Source organism: Sitophilus oryzae, unplaced genomic scaffold, assembly GCF_002938485.1.
Source record: "Sitophilus oryzae breed Bouriz unplaced genomic scaffold, Soryzae_2.0 scaffold_562_pilon_pilon, whole genome shotgun sequence".
NCBI lineage: Eukaryota > Metazoa > Arthropoda > Insecta > Coleoptera > Curculionidae > Sitophilus > Sitophilus oryzae.
The window spans coordinates 3,453,720-3,477,438 of record NW_022147154.1 but is presented as its reverse complement, the minus strand read 5'-3'; the positions used below and the strand labels follow the sequence as shown (position 1 = coordinate 3,477,438).

At 33.4% G+C, this 23,719-nt stretch overlaps 3 protein-coding genes across 3 annotated transcripts; 1 reads left to right on the top strand and 2 right to left on the bottom strand.

The window, feature by feature from the left end:
* Positions 1-43: 43 nt before the first annotated feature.
* LOC115887273 (proteasome activator complex subunit 4-like) lies at positions 44-19,620 on the bottom strand. Its single transcript, XM_030906658.1, has 19 exons — positions 19,063-19,620; positions 18,708-18,848; positions 18,481-18,642; positions 18,201-18,417; positions 17,873-18,147; positions 14,923-15,273; positions 13,067-13,493; positions 12,449-12,688; positions 7,887-8,098; positions 7,586-7,834; positions 7,355-7,532; positions 7,043-7,294; positions 5,363-5,871; positions 4,702-5,263; positions 1,940-2,666; positions 1,267-1,583; positions 716-835; positions 460-660; positions 44-398 (listed from the first exon to the last, which is right to left on the bottom strand). The coding sequence occupies exons 1-19, from the start codon at positions 19,269-19,271 to the stop codon at positions 264-266; spliced, it is 5,484 nt and encodes a 1,827-aa protein (XP_030762518.1). The 5' UTR covers positions 19,272-19,620; the 3' UTR covers positions 44-263.
* On the top strand, positions 18,993-22,722 carry LOC115887274. Its single transcript, XM_030906659.1, has 8 exons — positions 18,993-19,130; positions 19,707-19,813; positions 19,866-20,037; positions 20,089-20,812; positions 21,353-21,656; positions 21,874-22,095; positions 22,312-22,408; positions 22,463-22,722. The coding sequence occupies exons 2-8, from the start codon at positions 19,711-19,713 to the stop codon at positions 22,695-22,697; spliced, it is 1,857 nt and encodes a 618-aa protein (XP_030762519.1). The 5' UTR covers positions 18,993-19,130; positions 19,707-19,710; the 3' UTR covers positions 22,698-22,722.
* On the bottom strand, positions 21,900-23,628 carry LOC115887280 (charged multivesicular body protein 3). Its single transcript, XM_030906666.1, has 2 exons — positions 22,831-23,628; positions 21,900-22,291 (listed from the first exon to the last, which is right to left on the bottom strand). The coding sequence occupies exon 1, from the start codon at positions 23,492-23,494 to the stop codon at positions 22,832-22,834; it is 663 nt and encodes a 220-aa protein (XP_030762526.1). The 5' UTR covers positions 23,495-23,628; the 3' UTR covers positions 21,900-22,291; position 22,831.
* Positions 23,629-23,719: the final 91 nt, after the last annotated feature.

Below are 23,719 nucleotides of genomic sequence, written 5' to 3'. Positions count from 1 at the left end.
ATTTTTTACAACCTTAAACATCAAAAGAAAACGCCATTTACTAATGTAAAAATAATATATTTATTATTATTTTTTTTAATCCGTCACTCATTTTAAAACTAATACTATATAAAATAAAAATTAAACAAATAAATAAAACAATACGAAACAAATATAAGAATCTTGCACCGTAGATTGTTCACCCAAGAATATAGAAAAGTAAGATTACTTATTTTTCTAAAAATTTGAGTGCAGTCGCTTTAATAAAAGATTAAAATATAAACTTAAACATAATAACTAGGTGGAACCGAGAGATCACTTAAAATAGATAATTCCTCTTCAGTAAACTTTAGTTTGTGCATTTCCCAATTGTCATGATGCGTTCTCTTGAAGTCACCCATGGTTTTTCTTATTGTAGCCTAACGATTAATTTGTATGAAAATTTATATACCTACATATATTTAAAAAAATAGCTTTTACCGGTATTGGTTGTGGATCGCTTAAATTATACCCCAAAGCCTCAAACACGCTGGGTAAGTAATCAGGTACATTGTAAGGATGGGCGTTAATAAATGAACATAAGCCAAGTACGCCTGCGTGCCTGATAATAAGATTTTTATTAATATTTTCAGTCGTTTTGACCTTCTTGACCTTCGTTCTCGCTTTTTGCATGAATATATTCTGAAAATTCGTTAGTTCAATCATACAATATTCATTAATAATGCTGAAATAATACCAATAAGTCAGTTGGTGCTGGTATAAATTGGCAGTGTAATAATCCACTAACAACTTTGGCTGCTTCAACCCGCACTTCAGGCTGTGAATCTTCTAGAAGTTGTAAAACTAAATCTTGTATCTGAAAAAATGAAATATATGTAGTATATAGAACATTTAATATAAAAAAGAAGTAGAAAGCGGCAAATATTTATTGTGAAATACACTCCGCGGGTATAAATAAGTAGGGTTAATAAATAACTTTTCGTTGGTGCACTCCTGGAAAGTGAATGTTTTTTTGTTTTATATTTTGTTTATTACGGGGCTATTATTATTTGCTTGCTAAAACTGCATAAATAAATTTATAGTTTTTTGCGATGTCCAGATTTCAGAGTTCATTTGTCCGGATTTTGTCTGGATTTCTGAGTTCACTTGTCCAGAATTTACATAAGCTTTTATGAAAACCCTATGTATAAAATTATAGAATAGTTACTGAAGAAATATACACGGAAATGAAAATGAAAAATCAAATTTCAAAATTATACTGCGGGTTTAGTATCATGTCTCACTTACCTGTAAAACCCACTGCTTGTTACTATTTATCGTTGCCATGTTATAAAAAATTAAAACTGGCAACACCTCTGAAATCGCGCTTCTAGCAGACCATAGTGGACACCTAACAACCTCGCTAACGGCTTCTATGGCGTATGGAATGTGTTTTTCAGAGGTAGGACTTTGCGCCAATACCACCAGAAGGTTCACAGCCAGAATGGGGATTTCCTCGTCCTTATCGTAGTTGTGCAGTACGGCCGCTAAGGGTATGAGCTTTAAGAATTCAGGCCTTGGACTGAAATTCACTCTGTTGACGCTACCGATAATGAATTTGGATACTAAAAATAGACATTGTAAATAAGATTATAGATATAAATAAAAAGGCCGTGAGAGTAAATTAATAAGTATGTTAGACAAAAGCTCCATAGATCAATCTAAGTATAAAGACACATTGAAGTTGAATTAAACAATTTCTTACGTTGCTGTTCTGCTTACATATTTTTTCCTAACTTAAACATTTGACATAGTGTATGCTAATACTGTTCTAGGCAATATTTAACAATACAAAAATATAGATCAATGAAATATTTGCAAATTATATATAATATTAAATATAATTATTATAATCCATTATTTTCTCAACAATTGTGGGCAAATGTTGTAAATTTAATTATCACGAAAAGTATCAACTTACCTATTTTAAATAATCTCATAACATCTTCCCTATTTTTCTCCAAAGTCAAATCACACTCGCTTGATTTATCACAGCTATTTTCGTCGGTTGCCATTTTCAGAGCGTCATTATCACTTTTCTTTAAAAGATAATCATACAAAAGCTCCAATTTTGGAGCTACCTCTTTAAATAGATCTTCTATTCTGGGTCCCTGAGTGGGAGCACCGCCAGGAAACACTAAATCTTTGCCATAAACCACCGACAAAAACAAACTAATTTTGTCTCTAATATTCTGGTACGGATGTGTCAAGTGTGGTCTGAAATATTCCATCATTCTATTGTAAATAGGGGCGTTCCTCCAGGATTGCTGACTAATAGCTACGCAAAGCAAATGAAGCCGATTACAAGCGACAAAGGAGGTGGGGTCTTTCAAAGGATCATCTGTCAAAAATTCTAGAAGCCAGTGGACCATGGTGGGATCTCTGGTTTCGGTGCTCATGGTAATACAGAGAACCCAGTCCACTAAAGTCTCGTTGCTCATGTTGAGGATGGCGCTGTCCAGTATGGGCAAGATCTGCTGCCACATCTTGTTCACTTTTTCGAAGGGCCAGTGTTTGGACCCACGGATGATGGCAGTTACGAGTTCGGCAGCGCATATTTGGCTAGATTCGTGCTTGTCTTTGGCCAGTCGCTCAATGTGGGGAAGAAATATGGGCAGGAATTCGTCTTCAAAAGTTTTAAATATATTCTGGAACAGATCATAGAAGCATTATAATGTTACGATAAGGTCAGTGATTTTTAGTTAAAAAACATAATATCTTCATAATATGGCAACATAGGTAGTAGATTAAATTGACAAGAAAGAAAACCCGGAAAAGAGAAAATATGTTTTTTTTTTATCGAGAACTATCAGCCCCGAAAATATTTGCACGTATTTAAGACCCACCCGGTATAGACGGTATAGGAGTCTGGCGTCTACAGGCCGAAATATTTAGAGCGGACGCCGTCTTTATCTACGATGGTCGCAGCCGCCGTTGCTGGTCTGTGCCGATTCAGTACGCCGAGTTACATTTATTTCCATGTAAAGAAAAAACTGTCGATAGCTCTTTATTGTGTGGACCGGGCGAAGTCGATTCAGTGCACATTCACCTTAAGTGGGCGCGGACCTTTAGACGAAAATAAAAATGGCCAAACATTTCTAGTATGTTATAGATTTTACTGGAATACCATCTTTGGGTATACAATATACAATATGAATACGCTCAAGGCGGGACAAGTCAATTTTTTAAATAAAAAGTTTTTTTTAATAAAAAGTTGTAAGAAATCGATTGGAAATTAACAGTTAGTTATTATGATTTTTGTGGTGTAAATGAGTAGTGTATTGGGAGTTATTAGTGGTTTGGTCCATTACCCCGTCATCCTTTGGGTATAGAAATTAATGAAAAATTATACATGATAACATCCAAAGGATGCTTAGTATGGATGTTCGATTTAAATCGATTCTTCAGAAAATCAATCTTTTGACATGCGATTCCCGATTTTTTGAATCGATTAATCCAAAACCGATTTTTTATAGAATCGATTCTTTTAGATCGAGAACGAATCGTTATGCAACCCGAATTTTATCCTCAATTTCAGAAGATATCCTTATCCTTCTCTCTAGTGGTTTAATAAATTACTTAATTGTGTAATTTAGTAAAGTATGTTTAATTATTACAGTTGGGGGTTGGAACCTTTGGTGTTACACAGCAAAATAAAACACTAAATCACCACAATACACCAAAACACTTTTACTTTTACGCAAGTTTTGTAAAAGTAAAAGTGTTTTGGTGTATTGTGGTGATTTAGTGTTTTATTTTGCTATGTTTAATATAAAGACCGACGGTATCCGTAACAGTAAATACTATAAGTATATATGTACTAAATACTATAGACCTACAGTATGTCCTCGGATTGTCTTTACAAGAGAAAAAAACTTTTATTGATATTTTGAGAAAAATACATTATTCATAAAATTTTTTGCTTTTTCTAAAATGATTTAATCCCGTTTATACTTTTCGAAATTTCCATACTGTTTTAAAAAAATCATGAAAATATAAAATAGTTTAATTTTTCTAGGTCCTAAAAATCAAAACGCGTTTCTATGGTAATATACTTTCGTTCTCATTCTTTGGTAGATTATGGGTAGATTGTTATTGATAGAATTTTAATTAACGTCTGTTAACGTCATATTTTTTGCTGTTATAAAATGTTAAAGAAGCACAAAATTTATTTAATTCAATGCTACGGAAAGGATTATAATAGTTATCGGAAAATATGATACTTTAATAACGGCAAAATATATGACGTTAATCAAAATTAACAATAACCATCACACCATCTATCAAAGAATGAAATCGCAATTATATTACCATAGAAAGGGCTTTGGATTTTCAGGACTGAAAAATTCAACCATGTTTAGATAATTTTTTTAATTTTCTCTAAAACGGTACGGAAATTTGGAAAGGTACAAACAATTTTAGAACAAGCAAAATTTTTTATGAAGAATGAATTTTTCTCAAAATGTCAATAATAAAAAAGTTTTTCCTTTTATAAAGACAAGCTGGAGACATACTGTATATAAAAGAGGGGGATAGTATCTCCGGCGACGGAATATATGATAGTGACAATGTTCCCTGTCATTTCAATACAAAAGTAGATTTTTCGGTTATTTTTTAATGTCCTCTGTCAATACCATATATCCACGCAGTAGACAGACTATATAGTACAAAAACTAAAAATACCTTGAATGCAAGAAATCTAAAGGCGTTGAATTTATCCTGGCCTTTCTTTTCTTCCAAAGAAAGATATCTGATCAACTGTGAAATATTGTCTTCATTCCTAAAAAAGTTGAATATTTCTTTCTGCGTCTCGGTCATGTCAACTTGCCCCGAAACCGCAGTTTTTTGCTCAGATGGTGGAGCATAAAACGTCAACTTTTTGGGCCAGGTATAATAACCAACACTTTGATTGTGCATGAACTTCAATTTCTCCCATTCTTCGTTAGTTTTTGGTATTTTCTCCCTGTTGTACATCAACCACTGATTATCTGGTCGTTCTCCAGGTACCATTCTGTCGTTAGGTTGGCAATTTAACATCTGGTACGTGTCGATTTCGACTTTTTTGAATTTTGATTTGTTCTGGATGGTTATATAGACCAGCACCTTGATGGCGTTCTTCCTAATGTGCAACGATTCGTTTATGGTGGCCTTCAGGAAGAATCTGACGACTTTTGGGTCGTAGTTTACGTCGAAATGGACCAAATTCTTTATAAAGCTTATTGCCATAGAGTTGTATCTCCAGTGTCTAGAAAAAAAAGATTCAGCATATAATAACTATAGAAAATTTTATAAATTCTATAAAAAACAGATAAGATTTACAGCGAAAATTCTATAAAATACTTACAAATTTCCATTTTCACATGCCTCTAACAATGATGACATTGTATGGTTGTATGCCTCTCGTCTTTGGAGCGATTTTTCTTTTAAGTAATTCTCCCCATTATCAATAAACTTCTGAAATTCGACTAAATTGCAAACAAACGGCTTGGTGTTAGCCAAATCATAAGCTGACCTCAGTGTTCTTTCAGGTATAGTAAGCTTTATAGCTATGGTAGGAAAATATTTCTGCACAGAGTCTGACAAGGCCGCTATCAGATTTACTATAGAAGGTTTTTCTGAAGGCATTGACTTCACAATTAGCGGCCATATCTCTTTGATAAAGTCCCAATCATGTCTGGCAACTATGGGTGAGTTTTTAGGGCCTAAGAGAATATAGAGACATCCTTTGAATTTTTCGTGATTCTCCACTGAATCCATTTTTAGTATTTCCTTGATTTTATCAGTTAACAAAGTAAAAGAATAAGGGAAGTACTGGATCATTCCAAACAGTTTGGATTGGGCTGAAATTCTAATCTAAAATAAAAAAACTGGTTTTTAAGTTTAGTTAAATAATAGATCATGTAAAGAAAGGAATTTCAAGAATGCGGGCACAATATTTGAGTATAATCAATTTACTACAAAACACATTTAAATAAACAGCAATATATTTTATAAATCGCTACCTATATACAAACGGCAGAGTCCACGTGGACTTGACGAGTATGTCACCGCAAAACTCATTTAATTGGCTACTTCCAAATTTGTCAAATTTTTATTGAAGGAACGCGTCGTCTAATTTTTTACGAGAAATATCGATTAAAGTTTGATTTTCGTGCATCCGTTGTCTGACGATACGATGATACGATATTAATTTTATTGGTTGATTTTAAAGGCTTCGATTGGTTAACCGTTTCTAACCAATCAAAGTATTTAAATTCAGCCAATAAAATTAATATCGTATCAACGTATAGTCGGACAACGGATGCATGAAAATCAAGCTTAAACGGTAGCAGACCGAGCTGGGAGAACAGTGCAATCGTCGGTAAAATAGTTCCGTGATTGTACTGATTTTTTGTTTTTCTTCTAATTTTTATAAAGATTATGTGTCATTTACATGGGAAAACATTGAAAAAATACAAATGATTGAGTATTTTTTAAATTTTTGTATAAGTATAATGTTATCTAAAATATTTATAACACGCCCATGAATTGCCGGCTAACGGAAAATTTGATTTCCTCCCTTACGGATGCCTGTACCTACAAAAAGGACAGATGTACTGTGATAATGTAGTGTAAACTACAGTTGTTGATCAACTTGTACCGACTTAATACTAATTGATTTTTCCCAAAATATAATATTTATAATGCTCAAACTATTCCCAAAGTTGATACAAATACTCCTTGAGTTGTAAAAGGAAGTAAGACAAACTAGAGACTTTGTGTACCAATGATGACGAGTAAGCCGTCAGGCCTGTTTCCTAGAAGGTATTGGCCTAACCCGAAAATACTTCAATCAATAATGGAAAAATTTCTTAATAAGAGAAATCGGAAAATTTGAGACAGTAATACTACTGAGAACAATTTAAAAACCATATTTTTAAGATTGGTATTTGTAAGTATGATCAGTAAATTATCGATAGCGTGTATTGACAGAATCGACATAAGTTTAATAAATATATTGATCACACAGTGTTCCTATACTTACTTCACTATATCTTGATACTGCCAGTTCCAAAAGATCTTCAAGAATCTGCTTGTGAGTGAGAGTAAACGAACAATTCCTACACTCTATTCGCAGCTCTTGCTGAATCATCACCCTCTCCAAATGCATATGTCTCAAGTGTTGTTTCTTCTTATGAAGACGGTCTTCCAGAATCTTTTTGGCCACGTGAAATGACTTCCAATGAAGCTCAAAGTCTTGATTTCTCGATTTGTTGAAGAGAACTATATTGTATATCTAAATATTTTTTACAGGAAAGCTGAATATTAAATAGATCAAAGTAGAAAATATATTTACATGGATAATATTTTGAATACTTTTTGTGTCTCCTTCATCTAATTCTAGCAACTTCCTCTGTGCTCTGTGTAAAGTATTTACAATACCTTTCCGAATGTTGCTACCGTCCGGCATATTAACCGTTCCATTTTCTATAACTATTAAGTTAAACGCCCAAGGATCCAAAACTGAGTCCACTCTGAGGAAAAAATCAAATTAATAAAACAAATAGGTAATCGTCAGATAACATACAGTTTATAGGCCGGTTCTTCCCAGATAGGAAGCAATAAATGACAGGAAAGAATAGAAATGATAATCTTTAAAGTACACTTGAGTTCCTGTCGCGATATTTTTAAATCTCCAGAAGCAAACTGGTTTAAGGTTTCCAGTTCTGGTATCAAATATTTATTAACCAACAGCTGAACAGCCTCAATTTCTTTTTCTTTAGGAACGTACCAACTTATTTTTAAGTCTTCGATACTTTGAGCTTTACCCCACTCCCTGTAACAGTATAAAAAAAATATAAATAAGTAAATATAGTTTTAGTTAAGACCTTATGGGTAAGAAATCCTTCACAGGAGTACCATAGTCTTGATCTGAACTTCTGGAATCTCTAGTTGAGATGTTTGTTAAAGAAGCTAAAATTAGTTCAAGAATTCTTGCAGATAGCTGGTTAGCCTGCAGACATGTCATATGTAAAGTTTTGTCTAGTATTTTAGTTAACGGATCTATATAAGGTAATAGTTCGTCTTTACCATCAACAACCTACAAACAAAAACAGAAATCAAAAAAATTATGTACATATATTATACAGGCTATATACACACACAATAATTGTATTAATAGATACAAATATTACAGTTGAGGGTTGGAACCTTTGGTGTTAAACAGCAAAATAAAAACACTAAATCACCACAATACACCAAAACACTTTTACTTTTACACTGGACGCGCGTTTCGCTAACCATGTTAGCATCATCAGCAGATGATTATAAACTAAAGTACAATCTACAGGTTGAGCGTTTATATACTCGCCCAGTGGGCACCGAGTGGGCGTGGCAAAAACTAGCCAACCGAGTCAGAGCCAACTGAGCGTAACAGTTAGATTTCCGCCACTAGAGTAGTAGGAAAAAGAACTTGAAGGAATTGGACCGTTGTCTCTGTTCATACTATCTTTACATTTATTAATTCTGATGCTTTCATATGCATCTAATTGCCTGTAATTTGAGACTTGTTTAATTAATTTTAAATTATTAAGATCTATACAATGTTCTTTATGAACAATATGTTCGGCAACGCAAGATTTATCCGGTTTACCATATCTTATCTGAGCTAAATGTTCTTTAAATCTAGTTAATATTGATTTTCTAGTTTGCCCAACATATTTCTGATTACAATCTTTACAAGAAATTTCATAAATACCCGACCTTTCCAGTGGAGGTGTTTTATCCTTTGGATTACCTAATAATTGTTGTAATTTATTATTAGCACTATACACAAGTTTATAATTTACATTCTTCAAAATTCCTTTTAGACCACGGGATAACTCTCTATCAAACGGCATCGAAAAATATTTAGACGTGTCTTTCTCCACTTGAAAAGTCGAATTTTCAGAAATCATTAACCTATACCTACGTTTTCTAATTAATTTATCAACTAGTGAAGGAGAATATCCATTACACTCAGCTACATTCCTAATGTAATCTCTTTCTATTTCATATCTTTCTTTGGAAAGTGGGAAACTAAGTTATCTATGAACTAGGAAATTTAAACTAGCCATTTTATGTTCAACACTATGATGTGATTCATTAGGAATATATCTGCGTGTGGTCGTATTTTTCCTATAGATATTAAATTCCAGGCAATTATTAATATTTCTAATAACTCATACATCTAGAAATGGTAATCTGTCGTTGTTCTCAATTTCATGCGTAAATTTAATGGAAGGAAAACGATTATTTAACTTAGAAATAAAATTATCTATGGTGTCTGAATGTGTGTCAAAAACAGCAAAAATATCATCCACATACCTAAACCATACTCTTGGAAAATACTCAAACTGATTCTTAGCCTCCACTTCAAACCTGCTCACGAATAAATTAGACAAAAATGGAGACAATGGATTACACATCCCGCTGTTCAAAAAAAGTTGTTATTAAATTGAAAACAATTTTGTTTCATACATAACGATGTAAGCTCAATATATTCAATCACAGTTTTGTTGTCGAGACCATTTGCGTTCAGTAATTCCTTCAAGTAGCCTAAAGTATGTGGAATTGGAACACTTGGGAACAACGAAGATACATCAAAGGAGACCAAAATTTCACCTTCATGCAATGTTATATCTTTAATTTTGTTAATGAATTCAATATTATTTTTAACTGCGAAAGAAGGTTCTTGATCAGGTAAATTTTCGAACTCCCTTGATAACCATTTTGCCAAATTATAAGTCGGAGAACCTACAGCCGATACAATTGGGCGCATAGTTCCGGTTTATGAATTTTTGGCAAAGCATACAATTTTGGTAATGAGGGATTGGATACTTGCAATTTCCTCTTTAAAGAAAGATCAATAAGGGTGTTACATTCTTTTAGAGTTTTTTAACGTCTGCTACCATCTTAGACAAAGGATTCTTTTTCAAATTTATGTAGGGGCCATTATCGATTAAGTTGTTAACCTTATCGTAATAGTCTTTTTATCTAATATAACAACCTTATTTCCCTTATCAGCTTTTAGGTAGAAACAATCTTTGTTACGCAAACTCTTGACAATATTGTGCTCCTTGTTAGATTTTAATGATTTACTTGAAACGATATTTTTTGATAACTGATTTCTACAAGCCTCTCTTGCAAATACTTTAGAAGCCTCGGGCAAGTGCTGAATAGCAGTTTCAACACCAACGACGATTTCCTCCAAAGCGCTACCAGAGTTGGGCAATGCAAACTTTAAACCTTTGTTTAATAAACTGAGCTCTTGTTTATCAAAAGTCTGCGAAGAAAGATTTTCTACTATGTTTATGTCTCTTTGGAAAACATGTTTGTTTTTAGAGCTTTTTTCAAACAAAATTGTTTTCAATTTAATAACAACTTTTTTGAACAGCGGGAAGGTACAGCAATGGGTAATCCATTGTCTCCATTTTTGGCTAATTAGGTTTGAAGTGGAGGCTAAGAATCAGTTTGAGTATTTTCCAAGAGTTTGGTTTAGGTATGTGGATGATATTTTTGCTGTTTTTGACACACATTCAGACACCATAGATAATTTTATTTCTAAGTTAAATAATCGTTTTCCTTCCATTAAATTTACGCATGAAATTGAGAACAACGACAGATTACCATTTCTAGATGTATTAGTTATTAGAAATGCTAATAATTGCCTGGAATTTGATATCTATAGGAAAAATACGACCACACGCAGATATATTCCTAATGAATCACATCATAGTGTTGAACATAAAATGGCTAGTTTAAATTTCTTAGTTCATAGATTACTTAGTTTCCCACTTTCCAACGAAAGATATGAAATAGAAAGAGATTACATTAGGAATGTAGCTGAGTGTAATGGATATGTGGATATGAATGTAGCTGAGTGTAATAGATGATTATATCTGCTGATGATGCTAACATGGTTAGCGAAACGCGCGTCCAGTGTAAAAGTAAAAGTGTTTTGGTGTATTGTGGTGATTTAGTGTTTTTATTTTGCTAGATACAAATACATATTCTAATTGCTAGAATATTTTAACAGAAACATGCTCATGAGTTGTTTTCGCGGAAAAAATTGTAAAAATTTTATATTTTTCTTAAATGTAATGCGACATAATAAACAAGACAGAAACATTTATGTTTTACGACAAAATTGCGACAAATCCAATACATTTCTGCGACATTTTTGTCTCATTTTTGTTTTGTTTAAAAATTCTGAGACTTTTCAGTGTCCCGTCTCGAGTCGGTAAGGATCAAAGTGTCTATGTTTTGTTCGTATATTTTACGACAAGTTGTGGGCGCAGTGTAGATGGCGTGTGCTGCCCACAGTAGGAGACCAGTGAAATCACACATGGTTAATAAAACTCATTCGCAACAACTAAACTTTTGACTTTGTTGTACTTCTGTCTTTCCAGTGTGGACAATTTGTCTGAAGCTTGTCTTGTCAGAAATCCCCATTTTTTGTCTTAAGTTTGTCTCGTTTTGTCTCAAAATCGTGTTTACTTTTTGTCGCCTTGGTCTGGACCCGGCATAATAGGTATATTTTTTTAATTTTTAAAGATAAATAATCACTATTTTCATTTTCAATTAATTTTAAATATGACAAATAGAAAATACTCGTTTCTTCAGATCTACCATCCCTTATAATACTTTAAATTATTTAACAGTCCTTAAATTAAAAATGCTTATTTGAGAGCCACAGTCGAGTACATAGAGTATATAATACATCACATAAGAACACAGATTATAACACATCGAAAATATTTAACAAGATTGTGACAAAAATTATGGAAAACAACCTACTTTTGAAGTTGTAGATTCTTCTACATAAAAAATTTCTGTTTATAAAGCCCCGTTCTCAGAACAGCGACACATCAAAAGAACCAATGAGATTTGTACAAAGTTCAAACAGCTGTCAATTTTAAATTTAGTACAGCTCCCATTGGTCGTTTTGAAGTGTCAACCAGTGTAGCTGGCGACACGACGTCGTTGGAACACGTCAAAAGAACCAATCAGATTTGTAGGAAATTTAAACAGCTGTCAATTTTAAATTTTGTGCAAATCTCATTGGTTCTTTTGACGTGTCGCTCGACAATACAAAGTTCTCAGAACGACGTCGTGTCGCGGGCGACACGTCAAAAGGACCAATCAGATTTGTACAAAATTCAAACAGCTGTTAATTTTACATTTAGTACAGCTCTCATTGGTTGTTTGAAATCTCAAACTGTGTAGCCAGAGACACAACGTCGTTCTCAGAACAGCGACACGTCGAAAGAACCAATGAGATTTGTACAAAATTCAAACAGCTGCCAATTTTAAATTTAGTACAGCTCCCATTGGTCGTTTGAAGTGTCAATCAGTGTAGCTGACGACACGACATCGTTCTGAGAACGGGGCTTTAGTCTATAATAAATACCTCAGATAAAATCATCATATTGTACAAGAACTTTGCGTCAACGTGTTCATCCTGGATCAGGTTCGGATTTTCATTTAAGGCTTCTTCTATAGCACCCATCAAATAAGGCAAGAAAACTTTTAAGGTTTCTTTCGGATTGACCATGGAAAAAGCACGAACGACTACCGCAACTAATTTTCCTGCTACTTGCACCTCCAGAATTCTGTCCGCCACAAAGTTGTAAACTTTTCTTAAGGCACTCTAAGGGGAAAAAATTCTTTAAATTCACAGGAAAAAAACATGTTCAAATGAATAGTCACCTGGAATTAGTTATTAGTTACAAAAAAATAATGCGAATATAGTACTACCTGTAAAACTTTTCCCAAAGGTGGGAAATTATCCTTCAAAGGAATCAAAATTGATCATTTTTTAAATAAAACATAACCTGCTATAAGTATTCAAAGTGTCTATGAACATATTTGTATCCACTGTCTGAAGTTTTTTCCTTTTCAGTCAAAGCGTTCAAGGTGTCAAATGTCAAAAGGAGGGATTTTATGTGGAAATAACTATATTTGAACGAGCCTTTTGCAACTATTAACAAATTCAGTAATTCCCTGTGACTATAAAAATATTAATTACATGAAATATCGATGGAGAACACTGATTCAAAACGGCATGAACGAGGCTTCCCACGGCTGACTCAGCTATAGATTCCGATCTGTTCTTTGAATTGTTGTTGCTGGCCATCTGTTCCAATCTAACGAAATCCAGCGAGCTCGAATCGACCCACACGATCAGTTTATCAAAAAATTGCAGGACGAAATCCTCGAATCCTGCTGTAGCTTCACATAACAAGTGTTCTTCTTCAGTCAGGTTGTTGTAGTGATTGTAGGCATCTGAACAATTGATTAGAGGCACCATACTAACGAAACGCACGATAAAATTAAAGGTGACGTAAGACTTTCGGATGTCGTTGGGATCGATACCCGGTAAAAGGGCCATCAAAAGAGGAATCACATGAGTAGGGCCTTCAGGATAGTTGTTGTGAGTGCCTTGTACCATATGTCTGTAAAATATCGGTGTTTTATAATTATTGTAAAATAAAATCCATGGTCTGAATTTTAACATGTAAGTTTTTTGCCAGAAAAATATTTTTGTTAGGTTTGTACTTGTATATCAAGGGTTTTGTTTTACATTTTGCGAAAATTTTACATATCTTTTTAGTACTGCAGGTTCATTCTCCTCATATTTCTTGACTGTTTAGCGAAGCTTTTCAATGTTACCACATTCTAATCTAATTTTAATTTTCTATACAAAAAATTTCGGAAATTAATTATATCATATCATTGTACATTACTAATAATTTATTCTAGAACACCACTTATTTTTAAGCACACGTGGCAAACAATACTGTATAGCACCACAAGGCGTCGAATAATTACAGCTGAGTGCCGGTCTTAAAATGTTAACGTTATTTTTTTGAAGTGAAACTTCTTTACGCGCGATGGGACTAAAAATTAAAGGCCGTGACACGACCCACACGAGACGCGAGAGGAAAAGTCGTAACGATCTTGGAGCGTCGTAACTCGGGCCCTATGTGAGCTAGGGGACTGAAACTCGGAATGTAAATGGGGCTCGAAGAGCTCCAACTTTTCATGATACTTTAACGACGTTTCAAAAAATCGTCCCATTTAATGGGTCTTTCGAGCGTCATAACTCGGGCCTTATGTGAGCTAGGGGGTTGAAACTTCGAATGTAGACAGGGCTCGAAAAGACCCATCTTTTCATCAAAAAATCGCTCGATTTAAATGAAATTGGGTATGTCGATAGATTGGACCAAGGCCAACTTGACCGTATACGACATGTGTCACTGTCACAGTTAGTTTTGACGCGAGAAACGTCAAAAGTTGATGTCGACCAAATTTGGAGGGTAGGCGCGACCAAATTTGGAGGGTAGGCTATGTGAGTGACAGTGCACACCATAAAGTAATCCTAAGGTATACTTTATGGTGTGCACGATCCCACCCTGCAAAGTTGGATACGTTTCGCTTACATCTTCATCAGGGTGGGAATAACGATTTGATATTGAAGAAAAACGTGGGTTTGGCCACTCCTTAAAATACAATATGATAGAGAAAAACGGCGTCAGCGATGGCTATGAAATGAAGATCGTTGCCATTTTATATCTAAAATTATATGGGGACTATGATCGATCGTCATTTTCAAGCCAACTGGACGCGCCGTTTTTGTTTCGATCATACGGTACTTATTTCAAAGACACCCAGTATGAGACAAGTCAACTACTTCTATCTTTGACTTTCGCGTGAAAATTAAATAAGAACATAAATATATATATAGAATAATATAATGAAAACTAAAAATAAAAAATAAATAAAATTATAAAATAGTTAACTTAAATTTTGTTCATAAACGTTTACTCAGATCAAATATACCAAACACAAAAATGGTAAAAAAATAAAAAGGGGTACTCTTACCTTCCTACGGCAACAACGGCCATCATCGATGACGTGAGCTTATGAGGCTCAGTCAAACTGTCCATGGAAGCGTAGAGTTTGTCCAAAATACCGGGTATAATCAAATTCGGTCTAAGAGAAGCTAAATATGACAAAGTTAAGATGACATCTTGTGACCCTAGGCGAGAATACATGGCAGGCTCGACACAGGGTTTCAGTATGTTAACGAAGCGATCTATATCGTCATCTGTCAGTTTGAAATGATCGGGAACGTTGTTGTTCCACGAGGGCTTCTTGAAACGTTCCCAATGTAATCGCTGAACGAAAAAGAAGGTCAGTTTTTTAAGTAACTCTCGCAGTTTTATAGTCCACCTGTAGAAAAATATTTTATTCCCTTTAAATATCAATTGTTCATATGCTTATATACAGGGTGCTATAAATTCAGGGTACGAGCATAGATCTCGGTAACCGTAATAGATACGAACATGGTTAAATTGGGGCAAAGTTGCGCCTTGGGATGTTCACCAAGATGCCATCAAAAAAATTTTAAAAAATTCAAGGATTGCTCAGTTATTTTGAAAAAAAGGATTTTTTTTTAAAAATCAATTCTATTTTTTCCTGTCGTAACTTTTTAGACAACCAAAAACTAATTTCACATTCTCATATAGCCACGTTAAGTACCTAAAACAAAAACAAATAAGAAAATGGCGGTGAAATAAAAAATGGAGGTCCGTATTTAAAAAAATTAAGTTGGCCATGTATCTCACAAATTATCAGCTAATTTGAGAATCTAAAAATACTATCAGGTATATAGCCGTGATAAAGTGGCTATGAGAATGTGTAATCAGTTTTGGGATTTTCCAAAAAGTAATGACAGGAAAAAATAAAAAAAAATCAAATAACTCAACAATCCTTGAAATTATTAAAACTTTTTCGATGCCTTTACCCCAATTTAACCATCTTTGTATCTATATGCGTATCTATTCTGGTTTTCGGGATACCAATGCTCGTACTCCGAAATCATCGCAAGTTTTTAATGTTTTAGTAATAAAAAAACGGCCACGCTAAAAACTAGTCCCAATTTCAAAGTTGGATTTCTCGCTAACCACTAATTAGATTATGTAGGGTGCAGCAGCTGTAGTAGCTATTGCTAAATCAAATCACATTGTAGCCTCATCTTTTGTGAGCATTTTTTTTGTGAGCGTTTTTTTGTTTTATTTGTGGGCGTTTTTTTAATCACGACATTTTATCTCTGATAGTATTGGAGATACGCTGCTTTAAAACAAACGCCTCGAACAAATGCTTCGCAGGCAGAAACTTTTATGTGTAAATAATCAAGGCGACATACGCAAAAACGGACTTATGAATATTTGCAATATGACAACAACGGTTGTCAAATTAAAAAATGCCATTATCTTTAACGGATGGTGGCTCGTAATGTGGCTTTAATTGAGGATGGCCGAAGTCAACGTTATGTGTACAATACCCTGGGTATACCTCGAACAGTTCAGGTTGCCTGGAATCGGTATAAGGAAACGGGAAATTTCACCAGGAGAGTGTTCCGGAAGAAAACGGAAGAAAAATGAAATTGACGACCGCTTTATTGTCCTGAATACTTATAATACGAAATCGTAAAATTACAGCGTTTCAGAATCAACAACAATCTGCTACAAGCCGTGGGTAGAACTCAAGTCAGTGCGAGAACAATCCGACGAAGACTAAAAGAAAGCAGCGTGTCTCCAATACAAACAGAGATATAATGTCGTGATTAAGAAAACAAAATGCTCACAAAAGATGAGGCTACAATGTGATTTGATTTAGCAATAGCTACTACAGCTGCTGCACCCTACAGGGTGTTACAAAGTTCGGGCAAAAAACTTCGTTTTATTGTTGTGTCCTGTATACCGGGTGCGTCTCAAAAGGGGCTGACAGATAAAACAACGAGATTTGGTATGTTAGTGTATGAGATAAATTGGGATTGATTGACATATTCAATTGTTTTCGGTCACCGGAAATGACTACAACTTTTGATTTTTAAATGGCACCCTCGGTATTTTTTTTATTTTATTCGATAGAAAATAACATTCTGAATCGAATGACATATCATATGTCAATTTTTGACATAGTTACTCAAAAATAAATTCTATTTTAAATTTCAATCTAGAGTACCATGGCTGTATTAAAAACACTAATTTTTAATCAAGGAGCCTTGGAAAAATAGATTTGATTGTCTAATATTTTTACTGTCTTGTTCTGGCCGGTTAAAAGATGCTCAAATCGTATTTTTAATCATATCTCAATTTTTTCAAATGGAACGAGGGTGGCTCATTAGCATATTTGGAAAAAGCATTTTTTTACGAATAATTTGATACCACGCACTTGGTATTTTGAGTCAAATCGTCGTTATGAACCGCATGTTACAATTTCAAATAAACCATATGCCAAAATGTCAAAAGTTGACATATGATATGTCATTCGATTCAGAGTGTCATTTACTATCGAATAAAGTAAAAAAATACCGAGGGTGCCATTTAAAAATCAAAAGTTGTAGTCATTTCCGGTGAAACCGGAAGTAACCGAAAACAATTGAATACGTCAATCAATCCCAATTTATGTCATATACTAACATACCAAATCTTGTTATTTTATCTGAAAAAATAAAGAAGTTATAGGGGTGAGCCACTTTTGAGACGCACCCAGTATAGTCAAAATAAATTTGGAATAAACAATTCTGACCTAGCATCAGTTAAGAAGGAATTAATTTACAATTAAAAAAAATATATCATAATCAAATGAGTAGTTCGCGAGAAATCCAACTTTGAAATTGGGACTAGTTTTTAGTGGCCGCCGGTCAGTAAACATTATATTCCAGCATATGTCTTATTTTCCATATAATTTTACTGCATTTTAAGGTGCAGTTTAACTGCACTAAGGTAATAAACCTACAAAAATAAAATTTCATTCACCATACCTTCCCGTATTTGCTGGATAAAAGTAAGATTCTAAAGTCTGCATCAGTTTCTCCAAATGGAAAAATGTAGAATTGTCTTTATGCAGTGAGCATATAATCCAGATGGCCATGGCGGAAGTGTCAATTTTGAATTGTTTTCCCAATTGACGCTGCTTAAAATTTACAGGCAATTGTAAACACCTCTGAAATCTAACAAACATACCCTCTACATATGGCTCCCAATCAACATAACCCATTTGATAGGAGGCTAAGCCAGAAAATATCCACATCATGTTCTAAAATAATAATAAACGTGTAATTAATTCTGACTGGTATTGAAAAAGCTAACGTTTTCCCAACTGCCAGCATTAGGGCATGCTTCCCATAAGTTCATAAATTCATTAAGCCATAGATTATATCCTATAGGTGCCTCTTCAGGCTTCATAGCAGTGGGTAAAAATAATTCAAGATACTGAATTGCAGTTGATATTCCATCAACATTAAAAGGGCACAACTTTGATCTAAATTCATCTAAAATTTCTTGGGTAGCTGATGCAGGAAAATATCTAAAATACGTTTAATCAACAAATTTATTTTGTATGCAGTAATTATTATATGTATACACTTACAATTTGCAATTTTTTATTGCAGTGAACAAGGTACTTTCAAAAGTTGAAAAATACCTATACATTCCTATACCACTTTTACTTTTATCTAATGCTCGAATGCATAAATCATATAAAGGACGCCACTCCAATTGTAGGTCATCTCGACTCAATAGATGTTTCTTTCTAATATAAAATCAGTCACTAATAAATTCTAAGCAATTATTAATTAACAAAAAACAGGTACTTACTTAAGTAACTGCGATAACGTAAAAGCGCATTTGTTCACTCTCGTTGGTTCCAAATCGGAAATAGTCATTAATTCATAAAATAGCTTTACCAAAGCGATATGGTCCTCCTTTGAAAATTTTAATCCATAAATTTTTATATATCTAAAACAAAAGCGGGAAAATTTTGAATATTCCAAGATACAAATGACAAATCACGTGACAATGATATTCCAATAAATGTCGTCCGTCAAAGTCAGAAATTTAAATGTCATCCTCAACATGGCAAAATATTTTATATAATTTGAATTTTAAGATAATAGTTTAACTGCATATTTATATATCAATTTAAAATAAGTATAAAAGAGTTATAGCTTACTTATTAAGTCGAGACGTCCACAGGGCACATCCTGGTCGCATTTCGCGAGCCAAAACAGATTTGACAAGGTTAGTTTTGATTGCAATGAATAGTTTTTCCGATTCTTCGTCTATATATTGAGCGTAGGGTAGCAGTTCGTTGTATTCGTTTTCCTTTTGCGGTCTATACCCCAATTTGGCCGCCCTTTTTTCCTTATAATTTTCATCCATACTTATTTTTCCACTGTTGTCACTGTTGTCTTACAAATCACACTAAACTATTTTTTACGCACACTGTATTAAACTATAACTTTGTCTTGTTCCACGCACGATATAAAGTCAGAAATGAAACAGTTATTCAACAATCAACTATTTTTATTTACAAATGTACCAAGTCATTTTGTCAATGTTTTCTGACATTTTTCAAAGAATTTTTGATTGGAGTAATGACAGTTGATTTTTCCCCACTATAAATAATTTTGACCAATAAGATCTTTCTATGAACGCGGCATTTTTAAGTTGGAATAACTAGTTAATTACTACTACTTATAATCATGAGATTTGTGTGTGAATTTTCTAATATTATAAGTTTATGTACTTTTTCTGTGACTGTAATAATGACCTAATATTACGAAATATTAATTATGTATTTAATTGATATTCTAGAACTATGACTAAAACACTTTCAAGTTTTACATTGCCATGGACATTATGGAAGCGTACAGGATGTTTTCGACATTTTTCCTTTTCAAAAGGAACAATTTTATCTTCAGGTAAAAAAATTATAATTTGTATATGGAAAAATGGTAACATAAATATTTTTAGGTGATATAATTAAAATGTCAACAAATAATGAAGATGAAATATGCAATAGTCTTAAAGTAGCAACTTCCTCATCAAAAATATTAAACATAATTGGTGAAAATCATAAAACTATGAACAGTAAACATGTTCTTCAAGCTTTAAAATCAATATTTTATTTAGAAAAAAATGAAAGGTACAGGAAGATATTTAGTGAATTATTCTATAATTAATAGTTCATTTGTAGGACTAATTTTTCGTCCATGAAATCCCTATTGAACAACCCCAATTTTGAGAAACTCTGTCGTAATTTAAAATCACAGGCTGGCGTACTAGATTTAAATGATGTAGTTGAATCCTTAAAAATTTTAACATTCATAAAAGTACCAACTAATAGTACAATATCACAGATTCTTCTACAGTTGATCAGGCATAACGTGAACTCACTTAATATTTATCAGCTACTCTTCTTAGACTTTTTACTGAAATCTTTCGAACCTACACCTTTAGTTGAAGCCCTGAATATAGCATTACCTTTGGTATTTGAGATTCAAATACCGATAAAAATGGATAAACAAAACCCAGCACATATGGCAGCATGCTTATTTTATGCTCTTAGAAGGCGTCTAAATGACAAAACAATAAATTTGATAGTGAGGAGTTTAGAAGAGTATGAAGGGGAGTTTGATATGCCCACGGCAAAGAGTATAATTTTATCGTTGTGTGCCATGAGAAGAAATTATGATATTGAAGCCCTGTACCGAAAAAGTGTTACTGATCTTATACTTAATTTTGATGGAATATCTACTGAAGATGTAGGTATGGTGTTACATAGAATGGCTCAGAAATATTGCAGACTCTACTCATTTTATTATCAAGAAGTTTTTTTTGATACTTGCGCCAATTATTGTGTGGAGAACAAAATTGATATGAAAATGACAGCTGATATATTAAGACATAGCTCAAGAGTGGTAAGTCACTAAACTATTAGAGCTCAAAAGCACTGACCGCCAGGTCGCAGCGACTAGCCAACGGCGAGACCATTAAATCAAGTGATAAAACAAATAAATCAAGCGACCAAGCCATACCATTAAATCAAATGCTATTCGCTGCGACCTGGTCGTCAGTGCATTTGAGCTCACGCTTCATTCTATGTGGGAGACAAAAGCGCGCGATACGGGCGGTGCGAGCGCCGCGTATTTATCAAACAACGTTTTCTTACGATGCTGTCCTAGGTAGGAGATTGTAGTAGGAGATGCGCGCGACTGAAGCGGCATCGTAGACGATTAAAATGTCGTGCGAGTCGCGCTCATCGCCCTCTGTTGTCGTACGCGTCGCCCGCTCCCTTTTGTCGCCCACGTAGGACGAAGCGTAACATATAATTCAAACTCTTTAATAAATATAATAATTAATAAATTTTGTACTTTAATAAAAAATACCTTTAGCTAGTTTTTTAAACCCAAGGAATTAGAGCCCAAGCAAGTTAGCTAAAAAGTATTTTCTTTTTCTAGCATCATTTCAATAAAAATCTTCTGGATTATGCTTCATCTTTAGTGCACAATGACCCTTCCCTGATATGCACTCCGAGCCGTTGCTACAGCATTGTTATATCTCTAATTTTAAGTGACTACAAACCTATTTATTGGGATAGTTTATCAAACTGGATTAAGAATGCAAGGGATTTAGGTTTAGTTGACAAGAGAGAAATAATTTGGATACGATTTGCCGCAGCGTTATGTCTGTTAGAGATATACAAAGCGGATGTATTATCTAGAGCTCTAAACAGATCCTATTTAGAGGCCATATTTAGGAAAGGTAAATAAAAGTAACATACTAAAAAATGCATTTCCTTTGTGTTAATTTATTGCAAAATAAAATATTAACAATATTTACATTAAATAAAAATATATTGTATATTAGAACTATACATAAATAAATATCATTTTTAAATTTATAATACTATCCTTACAACAAAAATAATTGTTTGACGATTTCAGAACAAGTATATAAGTATTTAAATATTTCTTTACAGGTTTTATATCTGATTTTGAAAACTACTTTATAATTTGGAAATGTATAACAAGGGATAAGCCTGAATTAAGTGATCTACTGCCTTCAAATTTTGAACCAAAGACATTGGTTGATAGAATTATTATAACAAATGATTTTCCACTTCAGGCCGCTTTAGAGAGAGGTCTGGGTAACAAAAAATACTTATTAACAAATTTGTATTCAAAATATGGAGACATTATTGGTAAGTGCATAGCTACGAGATATAAATATTATTTTTCAAAGCAATTGTTAAGAAAAGCTTATTTTAATGGAATATGTCAAAACAAGTCATTTAGAGTACTAGGAAAGAAATTTTATCACATATTCACAATTTAAGTTCTTTTTAAGCCTCCTTGGTGATCCTTTTGCCAGTGTGTTTCTAAATGCTTCTTAATACACTGTAAAAAATAATTTGTAGATCATGCAATTGTTTTCGATGATAATGGAGATCCAATAATATTGGACCAAGATGTGAAGTTTATAGAAGACTTAAGTATAAACGACAACAGTCAATTGTAAATATATTATAATCAAATTAGAACATACCTATATAAATAATTTATTTTCAGGGTTCTAATTTTAGGATTGCAAGATTTTAATTATACAGTAAATACAAAAACTCAACGCGCTAATGTAACAAAATCTATTGAGATCTTAGAAGGAATTACAAAAAATTGCCATGTTATTCCTGTCAATTTAGAATGTTGGTTGGAACTAAATGAATTTGAAAAGATTCCCTATTTGATACAAAAAATTAAAGAAAAAATTGATCTTGATATAAATATGTCAGAGATTGTAATATGAGAATAAAACTTGTAAATGATCTTTATTTTTTATTACATGAAATATCTTTATTTTCAGCAGTAATTGCAAAATTATCTGGATGAATCACCAGTTATCTACTTAATACTAATTACCTCATATTTTTAATATATACCTTATGATTTTAAAGCTGCTAATCTACTTTGCATTTCTTCAAGCTCCGTTTCATCTTCTTCACTGTCTAGGCCAGGATTATCACTCTCCCTAACTTTCTCTGTGGGCTCTGAAGGTGGCAATGGAGCTTCTCCAATTTTCCCTTCAGTGATTTCAAATAGTACTTTATCAATTTCCTGTTGCGCCGCTTCTTCCTCTTCCTCAGTATTTTCCATATCGTCAAAGGTTTCATCAAGCATTTCTTCAATTATACCTGCCTTCATCATTTCTTTTGACATTTCTTGCATTGTATGAGCCACATCAGGCACGCGAATAAGAGACTGCATTGCTTGCATTACTTCGGTTGATTTTTGTAAGGAGCCAGCTACTCTTAAAGTTGCTAGCTGATTTTTCATTTGCAACATTACAGAATTAATATGAGCCTTTGATGTATATATTTTATTAACAGCTTTTCTAGCTCTTAGTATTTCTTTTGCCAAAATCGTGCAAGTGTCTTTATCGCCCTTTTTAGCAGCTTCTTTTAGAGAACGTTTAACTTTTTCTTCTTCTCTTTTTATTGAATTGATTTGGCGGTCCAGTTGGTACCCTTCTTTCCTCAACTTGTGATTCCATTCCGTGACCAGGTCTTTTGGATTCCGCTGCTGCGATTTTCCAAACAACCCCATTGCTTTCCAGTTGAAATCTTTTGCAGGAAATAGTTTTCAATAAAAAATAATTGCGTCACCAATCATAAATAAATCACTATTTACGGCATTTGCTATTTTGGATTGGAAACGTCAAAACAATAACATAGCCTCAAAATTTTGTGTCAACTTAAGCCCGAGTGACTAACGTTTCGCAGATAAATACAAAACACGGTTATAAAATTAAAAAAACATAATTCAATATAA